This window comes from Malania oleifera, chromosome 8 (genome assembly GCF_029873635.1).
Source record: "Malania oleifera isolate guangnan ecotype guangnan chromosome 8, ASM2987363v1, whole genome shotgun sequence".
Classification (NCBI taxonomy): domain Eukaryota; kingdom Viridiplantae; phylum Streptophyta; class Magnoliopsida; order Santalales; family Ximeniaceae; genus Malania; species Malania oleifera.
Window position 1 is genome coordinate 29,733,902 of NC_080424.1, and position 18,549 is coordinate 29,752,450.

Consider the following 18,549-nt stretch of genomic DNA (forward strand, 5'->3'; position numbering starts at 1 on the left):
AACTAGGTTTTAGATATAAGTTTAATGGGAAAATGTCCAATTTATAGACGGCATGCTGCCGAAATTTCGTTAAAATTTTTCCAAAATAAAACCATGTACAAAAATATTTTTGATAAAATGAATGTTAAAATATTTTTGAAATAAAGAGTGAAAGTTAAACGAATATTAAATTTCATCTTTTATGTGAACAACATTACAGATTACTATCCATTATGCACCGAATGACTAAATCTTTTTGTGAACTCATTAGTAATTTCTCCGATGTACGTTTCCCATAACCGCACTTAAATTATTATACTTCTCTCTAGGCTTTTTTTTTTTTTTTTTTAGTTTTTTCTTTTGCATTAGTGTTCGAATGTCCGATTATTTTGTTATCAAATCATTGATACTTATGGTACGTATACATATATGTTCAAAAATCGTATACTAATTTTTTTTTTTATAATTCTTAATTTGTAAGGTTTGCAGCTGTCACAACATCAGCATGATGTTGTGCACTACAGTCAGATGCAATTTTTGATTATCTTTTTTTGTTATCTGAACAGATGGAATTTTTATATTTTAATTTGAATTTGTATAATGTATTTGTATTTGAATTTGAATTTTGAATTTTTTTATTTTTTTGGTTACCCAAGCAGATGGAATTTATGTATTTTAATTGAATTTGTATAGTATGTTTGTATTTGTATTTGTATTTGCTTTTGAATTAAAATTTTGAATAATTTATAAATTTTTTAGTAATTATGGTTTAATGTTATATATGCAAAAATATAATTACAGATTTTTACAGGAATTAATGATTGAAAAAAATTATTAATTTTAAATTATTAGTGACGGTTTAAAACCGTCACTAATAATTATCAATTTTTTAAGTATTAGTGAAGGTTTCAAAATCATCACTAATAGTAGAGTATTATTGATAAATTTCAAAATATTAGTGAAAGTTTCAAAATCGTCACTAATAGTAGAGTATTAGTGACAGTTTTAAATTTGTCACTAATTGTATATTATTAGTGATGATTTTAAGTATTAGTGAATGTTGGAATTGGTGTGATCCCAAAAAGTGGGGGGGGGGGGGGTGAATTGGACATTTAAAATTTTTTGCTAATTTAAAACATTTCGCCGATTCACCACAGTTTATATCTTATTCAACATATATACGTGTATGTAAAATGAGTTTAACAATGAAAGCAAACATGCACGTGTGCAATATCTTATTTAAATCAAATGTGTGTGTAAATAATTTTGACATTAAATAAACATTCATTCACATGCTAAAATTAAAGTGTATGAATTTAAATAAGATAGAGAGAGAGACACCAGATTAGTTATTGTGGTTCGGCCAAACCAGCCTACGTCCTCACCTTGGGCATATCCGCCAAGAATTCCACTATACCTGCTCACTTAACCGGGCGAAGTAAAAACCTTTTACATCCTTTCCTTACGGGGTAAGGAAAATCCCAGTTCAATTTTCAGGCTGAACCGAACCGATTTCACTTACGGGGCTGAAACTCCCCAGTTCAATTTTAGGCTGAACTAAATTGGTCTCATTTACGAGGCTGAGACTCCCCAGTTCAATTAACGGGTTGAACCCAATCAGTACATGGAAAATATTTTTGTACATGAAAATGCTTCTAAAAATACAAGTTAAGATGTACATGTTTAAGCTCAAATAAATACACTCTAATATGATATGCAATAATGCTTAGTAGAGTAAGGGTGTAGTGACCCGAGGAATTATAACATTTTAATAATAAAGAGGGAGAGAAAAATAGATATGGAAACAGAAGGAGGCCGTAGACTTCGTCGACGACATTGCATTTTGGAGAATAAAATAATTTTAAGGAAATTGCCAAGCTTCGTCGACGAAACCCTGTGTTCGTCGACGAAGGTATAAAGGATTTTGTCGACGAACACAGGGTTTCGTCGACGAGAAAATACCGAGAGAGGTTTTGGGTTGCTTTGAATTTTGTCGACGAATACAGGGCTTCGTCGACGAATTTATTAAAGGACTCGTCGACGAGTCCAGCCCTATAAATAGATAAAAACCGGATTTTTTACTCATTTCTCGCGCCCCTCTCTCTCTCTCTCTCTCCTCTCTCTCTCTCTATAACCTTCTCCCTTCTCTCTTCTTTTTCGGCCCCACCAGACGCCGGATTGACGATCCGAGGCCACCACGACGTTCCTGGCGGAGTTCTCTTCAAGTTTCCTAGGATGGATCATCGGTGGGATCAAATTGGATTTTATACCAAATTCAGGGTAAGGGTTTTTAGTCCCTTTTTGGCCTTATGATAGTTATAAAAAATGATGTAGGTGGAGAAATACTGATGTTATGTTATGGTATATATTATTTTCAGGGTGTTTTGTAGGAGGCCTTGCGGGTGTTAGGCTAATATTCCCTAGGGGCTTTCCAGTAGTCAGGTAAGGGAAATATGCTATGCTAGGCATTTTTAAAATATTAAGCAGTTTATTAATTGATGAAAATTATGTATTACAGTATCGTGTGGCTTTTGATTATGAATATAGTACGAATGTATATTTTACGATATTTCAGTATTCTGATTTTACGATATTTCAGTATCATGATTTTATGAATCTCAGTATCATGATTATACGAATATCAGTATTAGGATTATGCAGTTTCAGTATTATGATTATGCAGATGACAGTATTATGATTATACAGTTCTCAGTATTACGTATGAACTACAGTTACAGTTTATGTAGCATCATGGTTATTTCAGTACTTCAGAATCATGGTAAATCAGATAGATATGTATAGAAATATATTATATGATATCAAACCCTGTTGAACTTGCAGCTACAGAGCACGGTACCGTTGCTACAGATACTATGTTACTTTATGAGTGCAACCACCTATTTAGATAATACGTGGTATGGTCGATCACCTAGGCCCTTGAAGAGGTCAGACTCCCCATCCAGATATGGGTTGAGGTGGGCAGATCGACTGACGGAGTACAGTGATTTATTCCTAGTTGGCCAGCCAGGGTAAATCCAGCCTATAGGCCGCACAACCCTGTCATGAGGGGGCAAGTCATGACACACAGATAGCCACAGGGAACAGTTTCAGTTATTATTACATACGTATGGATTTATAGAAATAGGGATCATACTTATGTACACTAGAAGTACTTTGAATTATAACCAATAATACTGCTATGTTAAGCAACATAAAAAGGGGTGGTGTAATTTATTATTTGTACTGTATTTTTGTATTTAGTTATTCATGTTTATATGAAAACAGATTTCATGATATATAGTAGCTCATTTGCCACACACTAGTAATAGCATATTTTTTCTTACTGAGCGTTGGTTCATCTTAGTGTTGAAACATTTTTTTAGGTGATCCAGGTAGGTGAGCAGACCAGGCTCAGAGATAGAGGGGCTTCTGTACTGCCCTACCAGTGGAGAGTGAGTTCATTTTGGGAGTATTATTGTATACCCTAGCTAGTTAAGGGTATTTTGGGGAATAGACGTATGTATATATATTTTGGAAAACATGTAGTACTCTGGTATTGTGTGGTGTGGTATTGTATATATTCACATATGGATATGTTTCTTTAGTTCTGCTTCTTACTGCTTAGGTTTATGGTTGGATTTATCCTAGTATGGTATCGGAGTATGTTAAATATTATGGAAAAAAAAAACAGTTTATTTAGCAGTTCGTTACAAAGGGTGCTTAAATATATTTAAACCCTAATAAGAGATTTTCTCCAAAAATATATTTCAATAATAATATGGGAGAACTTAGGGTCTTTGGTCTTAATAATATTTTTGCAAAAACGAAGTTGTGTGATATTTGATGTTGAGAGAAATATGTACATGCTTCAAAGATCAAAATAAAACAAGTATTTCTCCAACAAAGATTAGCAATAAAAAGTATTGGAGAAATTAAGAGTCATGCTCAAAGATTGTTTTTGCAATAAACTCAATCAAAATAGATGCACAAACAAAATAAATACTCTCTTATAAAAGATTTTCCAAATAGTAATAAAGAGAGTGGGAGAGTAAAAAATTTGACCCCAATATGATTTTTCAAGTAAAATAGTATGTGAGGGAACTTTGATTAAGAAAAAGATTTAAGAGAAAAATTAGTTAATTAAAGTTGCTAATCAAAGCAAATGAGGGGATATTTATAGAGTTTGTGAAAATTATGACCATTGGGGACACGGAGGTTATTTTAGAAAAAGATTAATGATATTTAATTAAAAATAACCTTGTTTACCGTGGTAAAAAATTCAACAACCTGAGAGACTCGATCGACCGTACTTGAGGTTCGGTTGACCAAGTGGTTGGGTTTGGTCGACCGGGAGAAATTTGAACTATAAGGATGGTCGACCGGACATGAATGGTTCAAGGGCGATTTTCCAAATCCACGTGGTTCGGTCGACTGGGTCATTTTGAACTACAAGGTTTGGTCGACCGGGTAGTTGGCATTTCCCACGTGGGGGTTCGGTCGACCAGAGCGTTGCCTATATAATTTTGGTCGGTCGACCGGGAGGTCAACTTGTTAATTGGAGGAGGTTCGGTCGACCAGGTATTGCCTGTATATATCTGTTCGGTTGACCGAGAGGTTAACTTGTTGACTCGGTGGGAGTTTGATCGACCAAGGAACTTAGTGTAACTGAGTTTGGTCGACCGAACATGCCATCCTTCGGCATTTCGGTCTTTTTCCCTTTATTAAATTGCCCATAATTATATAATGTTTATTTTCAAGACTATGAGGGACATTTTTATGCAATATTCAGGGTCCTAAGGTCAGTTTAAGGCCTTTGAGAAATAACCCTAAAAATTCGGCGTCGGTCGACCGAAGGGTGCCCTAAGGTCATTCGGTCCCTATGGTCATTCTACGATCATCTGAGCATTTAAAACATATCATGCAAGATGTATGCATTATTACATACCAAATATAAAAATAAATGCATATACAAGTAAAAATAAATGTTTTCTTTATTTTCTTTGCTCTTAAATCTTCATGGAAAACGTTAGGAGAAAGTGACTTTTATGTTCTTGCTGACATCCATTTTTCGGTATCTTACGTTGGTGTTGAAATGAAAACCTGTTCACACACTAAATGCATACATAAGATACTAGTACTTTGTTAGCATCAAAACAGGGATCAGACTCAAAAAGTCAACAGTGAAGGTTTCAAAACAGTTACTAATAGTAGAGTATTAATGATGAATTTCAAAGTATTAGTGACAATTTTAAATTTGTCCATAATACTCTACTATTAGTGACAGTTTTGAGCCGAGCCAATGTAAAATTTATAGTGATGGTATTAGGGTTTTAGTGATGGTTATAATTCGTCACTAATACTCTATTATTAGTGACCGTTAGTAAAATTCGTCACTAATAATTATTAGTAACCGCAGTTGTGACAACTAATTCAAAACCGTTACTAATACTTATAAAACTGTCACTAGTACTAGTAGTGACAGTTTTGTGATTATTTGTGACGATTTTGATCATTCACTAATAACCTTATTTTTTGTAGTGAACTTAGAATTGTCAAATGAGGAAAAGACTAAAAATATAAGATTTATTCGCAAAATTAGAGTTAACAAAGTTAAGTTTGCACTAAAAAAATATGAAAAATGGGAAAACTGGGACCAGATAATATCCCGATTGAAGTTTGGAAATGCTTGGGTGATAACGAAATTATATGGTTAACAAATTTATTTAATACAATTGTAAAAATTAAGAAAATGTTAGATGAATGGAGGGAAAACACTTTAATACCTATATACAAAAATAAAGGAGATATTCAAAATTGTAATAACTATCATGGAATTAAACTTATGAGTCATACACTAAAACTATGAGAAACGGTAGTTGAACAAAGATTAAGGTTAGAAACGAAGATTTCAGAAAATCAATTTGGTCTTATGCGTGGGAGATCTACCATAGAAGCTATTTATATTTTAAGAAGATTAATGAAAAAGTTTAGGGAAAAGACGAAGGACTTGCATATGATAGGATACCCAGGAAAGTTCTATGGTGGGTTTTAGAAAAAAAAGGTGTATGTTGTAGGTATACCGATGTCATTAAGGATATATACGATGGAGTAATGACTAGTGTTAGGACTAAATATAGGTGAAGAAACTAGAGAATTTCCAATCACCATAGATGTACATCAAGGATCTACATTGAGTCCTTATCTTATTGCTTTAGTGATGGACCAATTGGCTAAGAGTATTCAAAAGGAGGTTTCATGGTGTATGTTGTTTGCAGATGATACTATATTAATTGTCGAAACTGAGGATGGAGTAGAGACTAAGTTAGAATTATGGAGAGAAGCTTTGGAATTTAGAGACTTTAGGATAAGTGGAAATAAAACAAAATATATGAAATGTAATTTTAGTAATGATAGAAGGAATATTGGAGACAAAATTAAACTTGATGATGAAGAAATAAATAGCACTTGTAGATTTCGATACCTTGGAACTATTATGCAAGTTGAAGGAGAAATTGAAGATGATGTAATGCATAGAGTTAAAGCAAGTTGGGTAAAATAGAGAAATGCTTCAAGTGTGCTATGTGATCGTAGAATACCATTAAAATTGAAAGGGAAGTTTTATAGGACATTTATAAGATCAGCTACGCTATATGGATTGAAACGTTGGACGATGAAGAAATATAATATCCAAAAAGTAAAAGTTACCAAGATGAGAATACTTAGATGGATGAGTGGTGTACATTGAAAGATAAATTAAGGAATGAACATATTCATGGTAAGTTAGGTGTAGCTCCTATAGAAGATAAGATAAGGAAGGAATGACTTAGATGGTATGGACACTTGCAACGTAGGCCACATAATGCATTTGTGAGGAAGAGTGATTTAGTTACCGTGGGGGGCAGTAGAAGGGGTAGGGGTAGACCTAAAATAACTTGAAAGGATATAGTGAGTAAGAATTTAATATCCTTGAATCTATAAAAAGAAATGGTATATGCTCACATAAATTGACGAAAAAAGATTCATATAACCGACCACACTTAGTGGGACTAAGGCTTGATTTTGTTGTTGTATATATATAATTTATGCAAACAAAAATTGAAAATCTTGACATGAGTAGTGCATGGTAATTATGTTAATATTATATTTCGCTAACTGTCAAATTTTTTTTTTCTTTTTTCTTAAACATAAATCACACATTCACTAGCTATTCTTTCAATACATTTTTACACAAATTACATGTTTGAAATGTGATTACACTTTGTAAATAGCTTAATTTAATAAAGTTAAACTCCATGATGTGGTGCTATTATTATTATTATTATTATATATAGTAATAGTGAAAAATGGACACTCATTATATTAAATATTTTAAAGGAAATTGAGAAATTACAGTGAAACCTCTCTATTATGAAAAAGGGAAAAATTAAAAAGAGAAAAGAAGAAAAGAGGGAAATAGCTATAAGCTACCTTAATTACTCTATGTCTTGATTAGCTAGAGCTAGCTTTTCCAACGAGTGACAACAACAAAAACATGCAGAAAGTAAACACAAATAAACGTGAAAGCACCTCCATTATTATATAGCTGTGCCATGGAGAGCTGTACTGCCACTGGATTTTCGCCGCTAAATATACATACTCACTATCATCACCATCATCATCTTCTCACTCCCTTTTTGTTTCTTTGTGTTAGCATTTTAGTTTATTTATTTATTTTTTTTAATGGGCAACATTTGCAGGTGGAGATGCAGAGATTTTGCTCAACACTCCTATATTAATTAATACTCCTAGTTGGTCTATTAATTAAAAAACAAAAGAAATTATTATACCATGTTTCTCTGCATGTGCCTATAGGAATGGGGGAATTGATTGATTGTTAAATGGATCTAAGTGGACATCTATTCAACGTGATTTTGAAGCCGTCATAATATATATTTTTTAGGTATAATAAAATAATATTTGTGTTTTAGCTCAGCCGAGCCAGTTTATGTGGTAAGGACGATTTGTGATTTTGGTGACTCCAAGATCACAAGTTCAAATCACCCTTGAAGCATTATGTCGGTGAATTACCAGGGATGCGTTAATGGGCGAACGGTTTTCACCCTCTTGGGTTTGGTACTGCGTCATAGTGTTTAAAATGGTGCGATGGTGGCTGGAGTCCCCTCGTTATCAGAAAAAAAAAAAAAAAAGGTTGTGTTTTTAACTTTTTTTTTGTTTTTTATTTGTGAATCACGTTTGTGTTTTTTTATTTTTTTCCATGTCTATATAATTAATTGGGTTGAACAATTAGTTTATATGAAAATAAAGCATGACTTTTAATGAGTCATGTTGTTTGCACTCTATTCTATGAAATTTGTCAAAAAAAACTGCTATGCTGTGCATTTATACTGAGTAAATATGAAACTAAACTTTATGTTTGCATTCTTATCCTAATAAATATTTTAATAAATTTTAGATATTAAAGTAATATATTAGAATATGTGTCATCACTCAAATCAAATTTGATTTATTAAAAAAAATGGTAGGTGTTGAATCAAAACATGAAAGGAAAAAAAATCCAGAGATAATTTTGACAAAAAAGGCTCTCCTCATCTTTTCATTTTACATATATACCCTCTCTCATTTTAATTATAATTATAACAGTATTTTAAAAAATAATAATTTAAAAAAATGTTGCTATATTGACATTTAAAATTTTTTTATTTATATTTCATAATTTTAATGGAAATGAGGTAATAATTACTATTTGAAATGGTATGATGCAAATTCTACCTTCAAATTCAAAACTTTAATACAAGCATAAAATTTAGACCGTCCATCATGGAGCTACTCAAAATCATAGTGTAAATCCTCATGGCCCGTTATATACATTCTTGTACACAGTGTAGAAGCAGACATGTATCTCAATTTGCACCGTTTGATGAGCGATCAACAGCTCAAAGCCCAAGGGGCCCCACAAATGATTTTTCCCAAAATATTTCGCTAGCAGCTAAATCTCATGTATGCCACCCGCACCAGCGCGCTCACGGACTTTTCCGTCTCCCGTCACCGTGCGGGTGCCTAGGACAACCAATGAAGTCATGCCACATCAGTATGGCCTCTGCAGGTACATGAACATATCCTGGAGCGGCGACATCTGATTAACGCCCGGAAACTGAGGAGGATGTGGGGGAGGTGCGAACGCGGAGTGGCCGGTGGTATCCTCGTAATTAAGTGGCAGGTCGAGGGTGTTTTCCCAATTCCACTTGGGCTCGCTCTGCACCTCCCTCTCGCACGTGAACTCCGGCGACAACACGTGCTCCGAGCAGCTGGAGTCCGTGTGCAGCCTTGGCACCGAATCCGACGTGTCGAAGTACACATACTCGTTGAACGCCGCGGAGGACGGGGACGGAGTCGACGCTGGCGGCGGAGGCGGCAGCATTCCGGACGAGATCTGCACCTTTGGCTTCTGCTCGTCAGTTCCGGCGAGGTTGGGTTTCCGGGCAGCCACGTGTTGCTTCTCGATGGTCCCTTTCTTATTGTATATGCGGCACAGCACCCAATCGTCCAGCTGCAAAACAATGACCGTCAGATCAATCAGAATGCACAAGATGATTCACGTTGAATCACGACCACTCGTTAGTTATCTAGAGTATATTTTTTCCATCTGGTCACCGTCTCAAAGCATTTTCCGTAAACGGAAAGTATTAATTAAACGACGTCGGGCAAATGCCTAGAATGACAACTATTTGTCAGAATTCCCCTGACTAATCAAAAACCTTTCGAATAACTACAAGGTTTCGTCACCGTGTTTACGAGGTTTATCATTCTAGACAGACCCCACGTGTTCAGTACCACAAACTTTTCCACGTGGGACCCATATTTTGGACGGTGGATTGCTTCTCTGCTCCTCCGATCGAGCTTCGGACAAATCCGAGCCGTCCGACTGAATTAATCACTGGTTAATCGGTCAGTGAGTCTCGTACTTACCGCCTCCGATTCAGACTCGGTGCCGATCAGAAAAAGCGGAAAGGACCGAGTTGGTATTTTGAGAACTATGAGGTCAAAAGAGTCATTAAAACGGACATCGGCCAAATGACATATTAGGTCCACTAAATGTCCATTTTACCCTTTTTACCACGGTAAAATTATTCAGGGAGATGCAATAACTGTAGTAATAAAGTACCCTCAGGCTGTTCTTCTTGCGGGCGGAGCGGTCCACATCGGCGAGCCGGTACTCGTGCATGATCCAATTCGTCTTCTCTCCTCGCGGAGCCTTCCCGGCGTAAAACACCAAGGCCTTCTTTATCCCAACCGGTTTCGGATGCCCTATTGGTTTATCCGCTCCGGTCGCCTTCCAGTACCCGGTCCCGGCCGCCCGGTTCGGCCTGGACCCGTTCGGGTACTTCCGATCCCTCGGCGTAAAGAAATACCACTCCTTCTCGCCGTACAGGGCCATCTCTGAAAATTCATGAGCAATCCCCTCATCACAACAAATTCATCCAGTCCCAAAAACCAGAAAAAAATTAGATAACATTAGATGACGTAAGAAATTATATACTTAATTACCGGGTAGTTGCCATGGGTCGTATTTGTAAAGATCTATCTCGGCGATTATGGGGACGGCGATCGGCTGCGACGCACATTTCCGGCAGAGATAGTGCATCACGAGCTCCTCATCCGTCGGATGGAAGCGGAAGCCTGGTGGTAACTGTAACTCCGCCGTCATCTTTAACCTCTCTCTCTCTCTCTCTGGGTTTGGGTGTGGAGGCGGTGTTTGGTTTGAACAACGGGACGGCGCTTGAAACTCAGAACGCAAGGGAGAGGAACGAATATATAGAGGGGAGGGGGGACACGTGGCAGAAAGGGACGGCGACTGGCAATTTCCAGATCAGAACGGGGTGAAAGCTGGAGTGCTGACCGCAGCCGGACATGTGGCGGGGAAAAGAGGAGGGCGGCGATAGCAAAATATGGTTGTGTCATGGCTTACGACAGCTAAGTTGGACGTACGTGGGAATGTGGGCCCGATGGGGCGTGGGGGCGGGGAGCGTGTGAGGTTTCGGTGATCTGCTTTGGGTCATCGGGTCGACAGTTTAACGGTGGGAGTCGTTTACACGTCAGCCCTTGCGCAGCCTTCCGCACACACGTTCGCAGCAGCTTTTACGTTGTTTCGTGTGATTTGTCGGGATGTGATCACAGTGCACGCGACTCGTCACGTGTGTCGACGCGCTCTCATACCTTAGCTGCATTGCATTGTTTCCGGTGGCCCCACTTTTTTTTTAATATAAACACACAAATGCATGCTTAGATGATAATAATAATAGTTGCATCTCCAAAGATTTAGCAACAATTTACGGAGTTTTAAAAAGTACACATTTTTTTTTTTAATTATTAAGAAAAAATATATAATTTTTAAGTTTAAAATTTTAAAAATTTTATTAAATATTTAATTTTTAAAACACTTACATTTCCTAAATTTAACAGTGAAAATAATTATATATTTAAAAAATCAAATGTCATGGAATGTTGTGAAAATTTTGAAGCATCGTTCAAAATCTTTTATTAAATCTTCAAAAGAATTTTTTTCCTTTATTGTTATTATTATTGCAAAAATGTTGAGGGCCGTTTATTTATGAAAAATATTTTTTTATATTTTTAATTTAGTTTTCTAAAAAATAATAAAAATTTTTGTTTTTTTTTTTTTTAAATTTTCAAGATTTGTATTAAAAAATTAGATGTTTAAATGTGAAAAATAATTTGTCATTTTTTGCTTTTAGATTTCAAAATATTCACAAGAATACAATTTATTTTTTAATTTTTTCAAATTTATATGAGGTAATAGTTAGAATCATGCATTTTATAACTGGCACCCAATCCTTAGAAATTAGAGTATTAGGGTGACTTACGTAATTGTCTGAAAAATTAAAAAAAAAAACACAAACAAATAATGTCAATTTTTATTAATTTATTTCATATAAATATTATAAAAATAAAAATTAGTTAACTTTTTCCTAATTTTTTTAAAAAAAAAACCTAAAAAATGAAAAATAAAAACTATTTTTTCAAAAGTCAATGTGCCCTAAGTTCCTCTAATGCTTGATGTAAAGAACACAGTTACACAGTCCTCTTTTAAAATTTTAAAAATTTTACGAACCTTCTCTAAGATTTGGCAAAAGGATGTTGATCCTCCTTTGATGTTTTAAAAATCTCACCCTTCTTTCGAAATTTGATATTTCAAAAATCTTTCGAATCTCTCTTAATATTTCTAAAGTCTCACAAGCCTTAATGAACATTTAATGTACGAGATTTCCATCATCTTCTTGGAGTTGATAATAAATTAATAGAGTACATATAACTTTTCCAAAAATCCAATATCTAAATAAGTTTTAGAATTTTAAGACGGCATAAGGACTTTTTTGTCAATGGGACGTAGAATTTTTAAAATTCTGAAGCCGCTCTGTATCTTTTGTCATTATTATTAGTATTTACTATTATTATTATCATTATTATATTTATACATTAAAAAGAGGGTATTAATTAAAGGTGAGAATTAGGGTATTAGGGTGACTTGATTGGCTATGAAAGCAGATGGGTCCACAGCACGTGCGGTTAAAATGTTGGGATCACTCTCATGTGCATCAAATTTAACTTGCAATTTATCTTTAACACAGCCAATTGAGGTTATAAACATGGGAAGATCCTAAGATTTGTTAAAATTTGCTAAAATTTTCATTAAATACCTCTGCTTTATTAAGAAACAAATCGGAGTCCTTGATCGATCTACTTAGTTTTATATGGATTGAATCTTAAAATTTAGAGTATACATGAGAAAATTTATGAAGTACATAATTTTATCTTAGGTAAGAAAATTCTTAGTGATAATTGTCATATTAAAATTGAAATGATTATAAAAATTTAGATTTATTTCTGTCATTTCTCAGTTCTATAATATAGAAATTAGTATGCTACCATTATAAGAGTGGCAAAAATTGATTTGTGAAATGATTTTTTGTTCTCAGCGAGTCTTCTTAAGATGATATCTTGAAAAGAAATATTATCTTTCATAGTTGTCATTCTCTATTATTTCATATACCAATTAAATATTAGAGTCCATCGTCACACGCCAGACACAGATCGGCTGCTCATACAAATTGTATATTAAATAAATATCAATGCCATCACTTTTAGATAATTTTTCAAGAGAAATATTCACAAAAAAATAGTTCTTACATATAAGATTTGAAACCTATTAATTATATGATATTATACTAATCTTTGAATCCATAAAAGTATTTGGGGTTCATAATGTTTGCAACTCCCGCCAAAGTATATATTTATTCGACTCATATCGGTCCAAATGCTAATGTGTCATTATAAAATTGGTGGATTTCGTTTTTTAATGAATATAAAGGAATTTAACTAGATCTATCATAGGAACCCTTGAGAGCCATAAAAAAAACTGCAAAAAGAAAATGTCATAGGGTATAAGTAATTTTTATTGCCTTAATTATTTTCTTTTTTAATTTAATTTTTTTTTATAAATCAATTAAAATTGGTTGAATGATTTTGTGTAATAAAGTTAATAATAATAATTATTATAATTAGTGATTTGATCTAATTTTAATTCTTCATAGGCACAATTATTAGGGTCCACTACTATGGGCTACTATCTCCTTTTGGGAGGGAAGGCTTATAGCTAAGCTAGGCGTGCGAATTCTTCCGAATTTTTTTCTTGACTACGCGCATGTCCTATATATCCTTTTCTGTATTAAAGGAGGACCATACATACATAGCATATTATACTCTATCATCCTTGCAAATTCATAGAATGAGGTGTCCTCTCTTTTAAAAGAATTTCAGACTTTTTATTTTTAAAATTTGCTTTGAAAAATTTTAGTGGGGTTTTTCTTTTAAAGAAATTAATTATATATGAGTTGTGGAAAAGAAATTTAAAATATTTTATTTTTTAAAAATTTGTAGGGACATTTTAAAATTTTAGTATAGCTGCATGCACATCTAAATTTTGATGTGTTCATGGCTAGTTGTACACTAGGGTAGAGGCTAAATCACCAAATCAAACTTGTTTCTTTGTGCAATAAAAATGTTTTCAATGAAAAAGAATAAGAAAAACATGAAACTACAAGCTCCCTAGCTAGATGGAGCAATCTGTATTTGTTTTAGTGCGCGTTATATTGATTGACTGTCAAAATTTACAGTATTTACTATTAACAAATCAAGTTGTGCCACGTAATGGTCACTTTGTTTCGATTGTGCCATGTGTAGAATAGCAATGGCTAGTTTTGACCTATCCATGATGGGTGACACTATCATCAAGACTCCTTTGTCACTGTCATTCTATAAAAAAGAAAAAACAGTTGAGTTGTAAATCCATGTATATTGAATTTTTGGGAAAAAAAAGAAAAAGAAAAAAAAAAAGTGCATTATACATGAGATGGGGTATATTAATTGTTGGGACCCTGTGAGTAACCAGAAAAATTTGGAACACCAGAAATTTACGTGGTTCGGTCAAGATCGACCTACGTCCACGGAGCACACCATAAATTCACTAAAAAATCGTCAAAAAGAAATACAACTCTCTCTGCTTCTCTTTGCCTCACACTCTCTTCTTCCTCTCTTTTCGTCTTTGTATATTCTCTGTGCATCTTACAACTCTCCACAACTCCTCTATTTATAGGGATGATAATCAATTTACAATTAATTACAATAAATCAAAATTGATAAGTTTCATTCATCTAAATTAAATCAAGATTAAAAGGCTGCGGTTTTATAGCTTGCACGCGTCTCCAACCTTGCATCTCCAGCTCCTGACTCTAGCCACGTCTCCTGGCTCCAGCTACAACAATCTCCCACTTGGAGACGGAGACACCTCCTCAACCAGTATCGTGAATAAATGATGTGCTCAAAATATGTCTTCAGGCATGAAGACCAACTAAAGTTGAATACAAGTTCAGCTTCTTTGTAGTCACTACTTTAGTTAACATATCTGCCGAATTTCTGCTACCTTGGATTTTTTTCAAGTGTCAATACACCGTCCTCTATCAAAGATCTGACGAAGTGATAACGCAATCCAATATGCTTAGTTCTGGAATGAAATGCGGAGTTCTTTTTTAGATGTATCGCACTCTAACTATCACTGTACAAAACATTCCTCTCTTACTTTAATCCAAATTCCGTTAACAAACCTTAAAGCAAAATCATCTCTTTACTGAATTTTGTCACTGCTACATACTTAGCTTATGTAGTGGATAAAACAACAATCTTCTGTATTTGTGACATCCAACTAACAACTGTTGTGCCAACAATGAATATATATCCGGTAGTGCTTCTACGATGATCAATTTCACCTGCAAAATCAGCATCTACAAACCCTTGGATTTTCAAATCGCTTTTGCCGAAATATAGGCACTTATCAATAGTACCACATAGATATTTCAAAATCTACTTCATTGCTTCCCAGTGTGTCTTCCCTAGATTTGACATATATCTGCTGACAGCTCCCACTACTTGGCCAATATCTAGTTTGGCACCAACCATAGCATACATTAGAATCCCAACAGCTGAGGCATATGATACCTTAGCCATGAAGTCTTTTTCTTCATCTGTCTGGGGAGACTGATCCTTAAGAGACGGAAGTGACTTGCCAATGGTGTATTTACAGCTTTGGCTCTGCTCATGTTAAACCTCTATAAAACACGGCTGATGTACTCTGACTAAAATAACTGCAACGTACCTTGTTGCTTATCTCTAGAGATTTGTATCCCAAGAATATGCTTTGCAGGACCCAAGTCTTTCATATCAAATTCCTCTGACAATTGCTGTTTCAATTTTCTGATCTCTTCTATATTTGATTCTGCGACTAGCATATCATCAACATATAACAGTAGAATAATATAGCTAGTATGATACCTTTTGAAGTAGAAATAGTGGTCGGCATTGCACTTCTAAAAATTGTTCATCTGCATACAACTGTCAAATTTCTTGTACCATTGTCTAGGAGCTTGTTTGATGGTTGTCAATTTGACAACTGGTGCAAAAATATCAGTGTAGTCAATTCCTTCCTTCTGTTCAAAACCTTTGACTACTAACCAAACTTTATACCTCTTGGATCCATCATGCTCTTCTTTGATCATGTACACCCATTTGTTGTGAAGAGCCTTCTTACCGTTAGGCAACTTAGCTAGTTTCCATGTTTTGTTGGAGTTAAGAGACTTCATCTCATCTTTCATCGCAAGCCCCCACTTGCTCGAATCTCCTGCCTGACATGCTTTAGCATAGCATTCAGGTTCTCCTCCATTTGTAAGAAGTAAATTATTCACATACCTCATGTTTGGTACGTGCTGCCGAGAAGATCTCCTAAACTCTAGTACTGGAGTAGGAGGTGGTGGTGCAACAATCTGCTCCACATGTTCCTCTGCCTGAGAATTCTCAGTATTTTGCTGACGTGTTCTTACACCTTCTAAAACATCATCCACATCTACAAAGGTTGTTTCATCTCTGTAGATTATTTTCTGTGTCTATCTCTGTACATCACTTTTTCATCAAAAATCACATCTCTGCTTCTAATCACTCTTTTGTTTTCATCATCCCAAATGCGATATCCTTATTCATCTCCACCATAACCGATGAAAGTGCATTTCTAGGATTTCGGATCCAACTTATTCCTGACATGATCTTTGATATGTACATATGCAACACAACCAAAAACTTTCAAATGTGAAAGTATTACCTCTTTATTACTCCATATTGTTTCTGGTAGATTATAGTCCAATGGAACTGATGAACTCCTGTTAATCAAATAAGCTGCTGTGTTGACTACTTCTGCCCAAAACATCTTTGGCAAGCCTGACTGCATATGCACGCTTCTGGCTTTTTCTATCAATGTTCTGTTCATCCACTCAGCTACGCCGTTGTGTTGAGGCGTACCTGGCACAATTCTTTCCATTTTGATACCATGCTCATAGAAGAATTTCTTGAACTCGGTGTCAACATACTCACCACCGTTATCTATTCCCAGCTTCTTGATTTTCAAACTAGTTTCATTTTCTACCATTGCTTTCTAGATTTTAAAGGCATAAAAAACATCAGATTTATATTTCAGGAAGTAAACCCATACCTTCCATGAATGATCATCGATAAATGTGATGAAGTAATTCTTCCCACTTGTGGACGAAATGGTTGTTGGTCCCCATACATCTGAATGGACTAGCTCAAGTCTCTCATTCTTTGGGGTACTGATGTTTTTCTGGATACTGACTCTCTTTTGTTTCCAAAATATGAAATCCTCACATGTGTCAATCTTCTTCGACTGTAAATCACTCAACTTACCCTTTAAGTGCATCACCCTGAGTCCTTTCTCACTTAGGTGTCTGAGTCGTTGATGCCATATGTTGCTATCGTCATTTCTTGTAGCAACTGTAATAGACATGCATGTATTAGGAGTTACATAAAGAGTACCACTTTTCTTACCTCATGCAATCGTCAATGCACCCTTTGAAATCTTCTATTCATCACCAATGAAAGATGTGTTATATCCTTCATCTGCCAATTGATCGACTGAGATCAAATTCTTCCTTAGGTCTAGAATATATTTGACATCTCTCAGTTTCCATACTGACCCAATCATATTGATCTTCACTGTCCCCTTGCTGGCAATGTCGTAGGGTTGATCATTGCCAAGATATAATTTACCAAAATTACCTGATGTATACTCCTCTAGGCAATCTTTGCTGCAAGTGGCATGGAATGAAGCTCCAGAGTCTAACACCCAAGACTCCCTTTTGCTCTTTAAAGAGCATATCAACATATCATCATTTTTTGAAGCAACATTTGCTTCTTTCTTCACCCTCGTCTCATATTCTTTCTTCAGACTTTTACACTGGTTCTTGCAATAACCAGTTTTTATACAGTTCCAGAACTCAATAATTTTTGTGCCCTAGGAAGTTGTGTTTTGAGAACCTCTAGGATTTCTGGATTTAGACCGTCTGGGCCTAGATCTGCCATGGTTGTTTGATCGTCCATGCTTGTTTCCTCTACCTCGACTTTCCATGTTCAAGGGTGAACTCAAAGTGGAGCCATGGTTTGACTGCATTATAATTTCCTCCGTCAATAATCATGCTAACAACCTCATCGTATACAAGTTGAGAATCAGTAGGGCATGAATCTCATTATCAAATGTTATCCTGATTGAGGCGAGTTGATCTGACAACTCGTTGTAATTATTCAAATGCCTGCTAAAACTTTCACCTGCAGATATGGTCATAGTAAATAATCTTTACATAAGATATACCTTGTTAGCGGCTGATGGCTACTTGTACATATTAGAAAGCACATCCATCATAGACTTGGTGGATGATATATGCTTGATATTGAATGCCACAGACTTTGACAACGTCATTCTGATGGCTCTAAGAGCTTTTCAATCAATCAACTCCCACTCGTCCTTTTTCATATATGCTGGCTTACCCTTCAATGGTAAGTGCAACTCCTTCCCAAACAAATAATCTTTAATTTGCATCTTTCAGAAACCGAAATTGTTGCCATTGAACATTTCAATTTTTGAGTTCTTTTCGTTTG

The 18,549-nt window shown here is 35.1% G+C and overlaps 1 protein-coding gene across 1 annotated transcript; it reads right to left on the reverse strand.

Annotated features, from left to right (window-relative positions):
* Positions 1-8,733: 8,733 nt before the first annotated feature.
* Positions 8,734-10,924, reverse strand: LOC131161354 (NAC domain-containing protein 2-like). Its single transcript, XM_058117064.1, has 3 exons — positions 10,525-10,924; positions 10,142-10,416; positions 8,734-9,526 (listed from the first exon to the last, which is right to left on the reverse strand). Exons 1-3 carry the CDS (start codon positions 10,682-10,684, stop codon positions 9,065-9,067), a joined length of 897 nt encoding a protein of 298 aa, XP_057973047.1. The 5' UTR covers positions 10,685-10,924; the 3' UTR covers positions 8,734-9,064.
* Positions 10,925-18,549: the final 7,625 nt, after the last annotated feature.

Excerpts from the sequence above, each read along its gene's own strand:
- LOC131161354 (XM_058117064.1), bottom strand. The coding sequence starts at position 10,684 with ATGACGGCGGAGTTACAGTTACCACCAGGCTTCCGCTTCCATCCGACG. Across the intron at positions 10,417-10,524 it reads CGACCCATGGCAACTACCCG|AGATGGCCCTGTACGGCGAG; the intron begins GTAATTAAGTAT and ends ATGAATTTTCAG. Across the intron at positions 9,527-10,141 it reads GCAAGAAGAACAGCCTGAGG|CTGGACGATTGGGTGCTGTG; the intron begins GTACTTTATTAC and ends ATTGTTTTGCAG.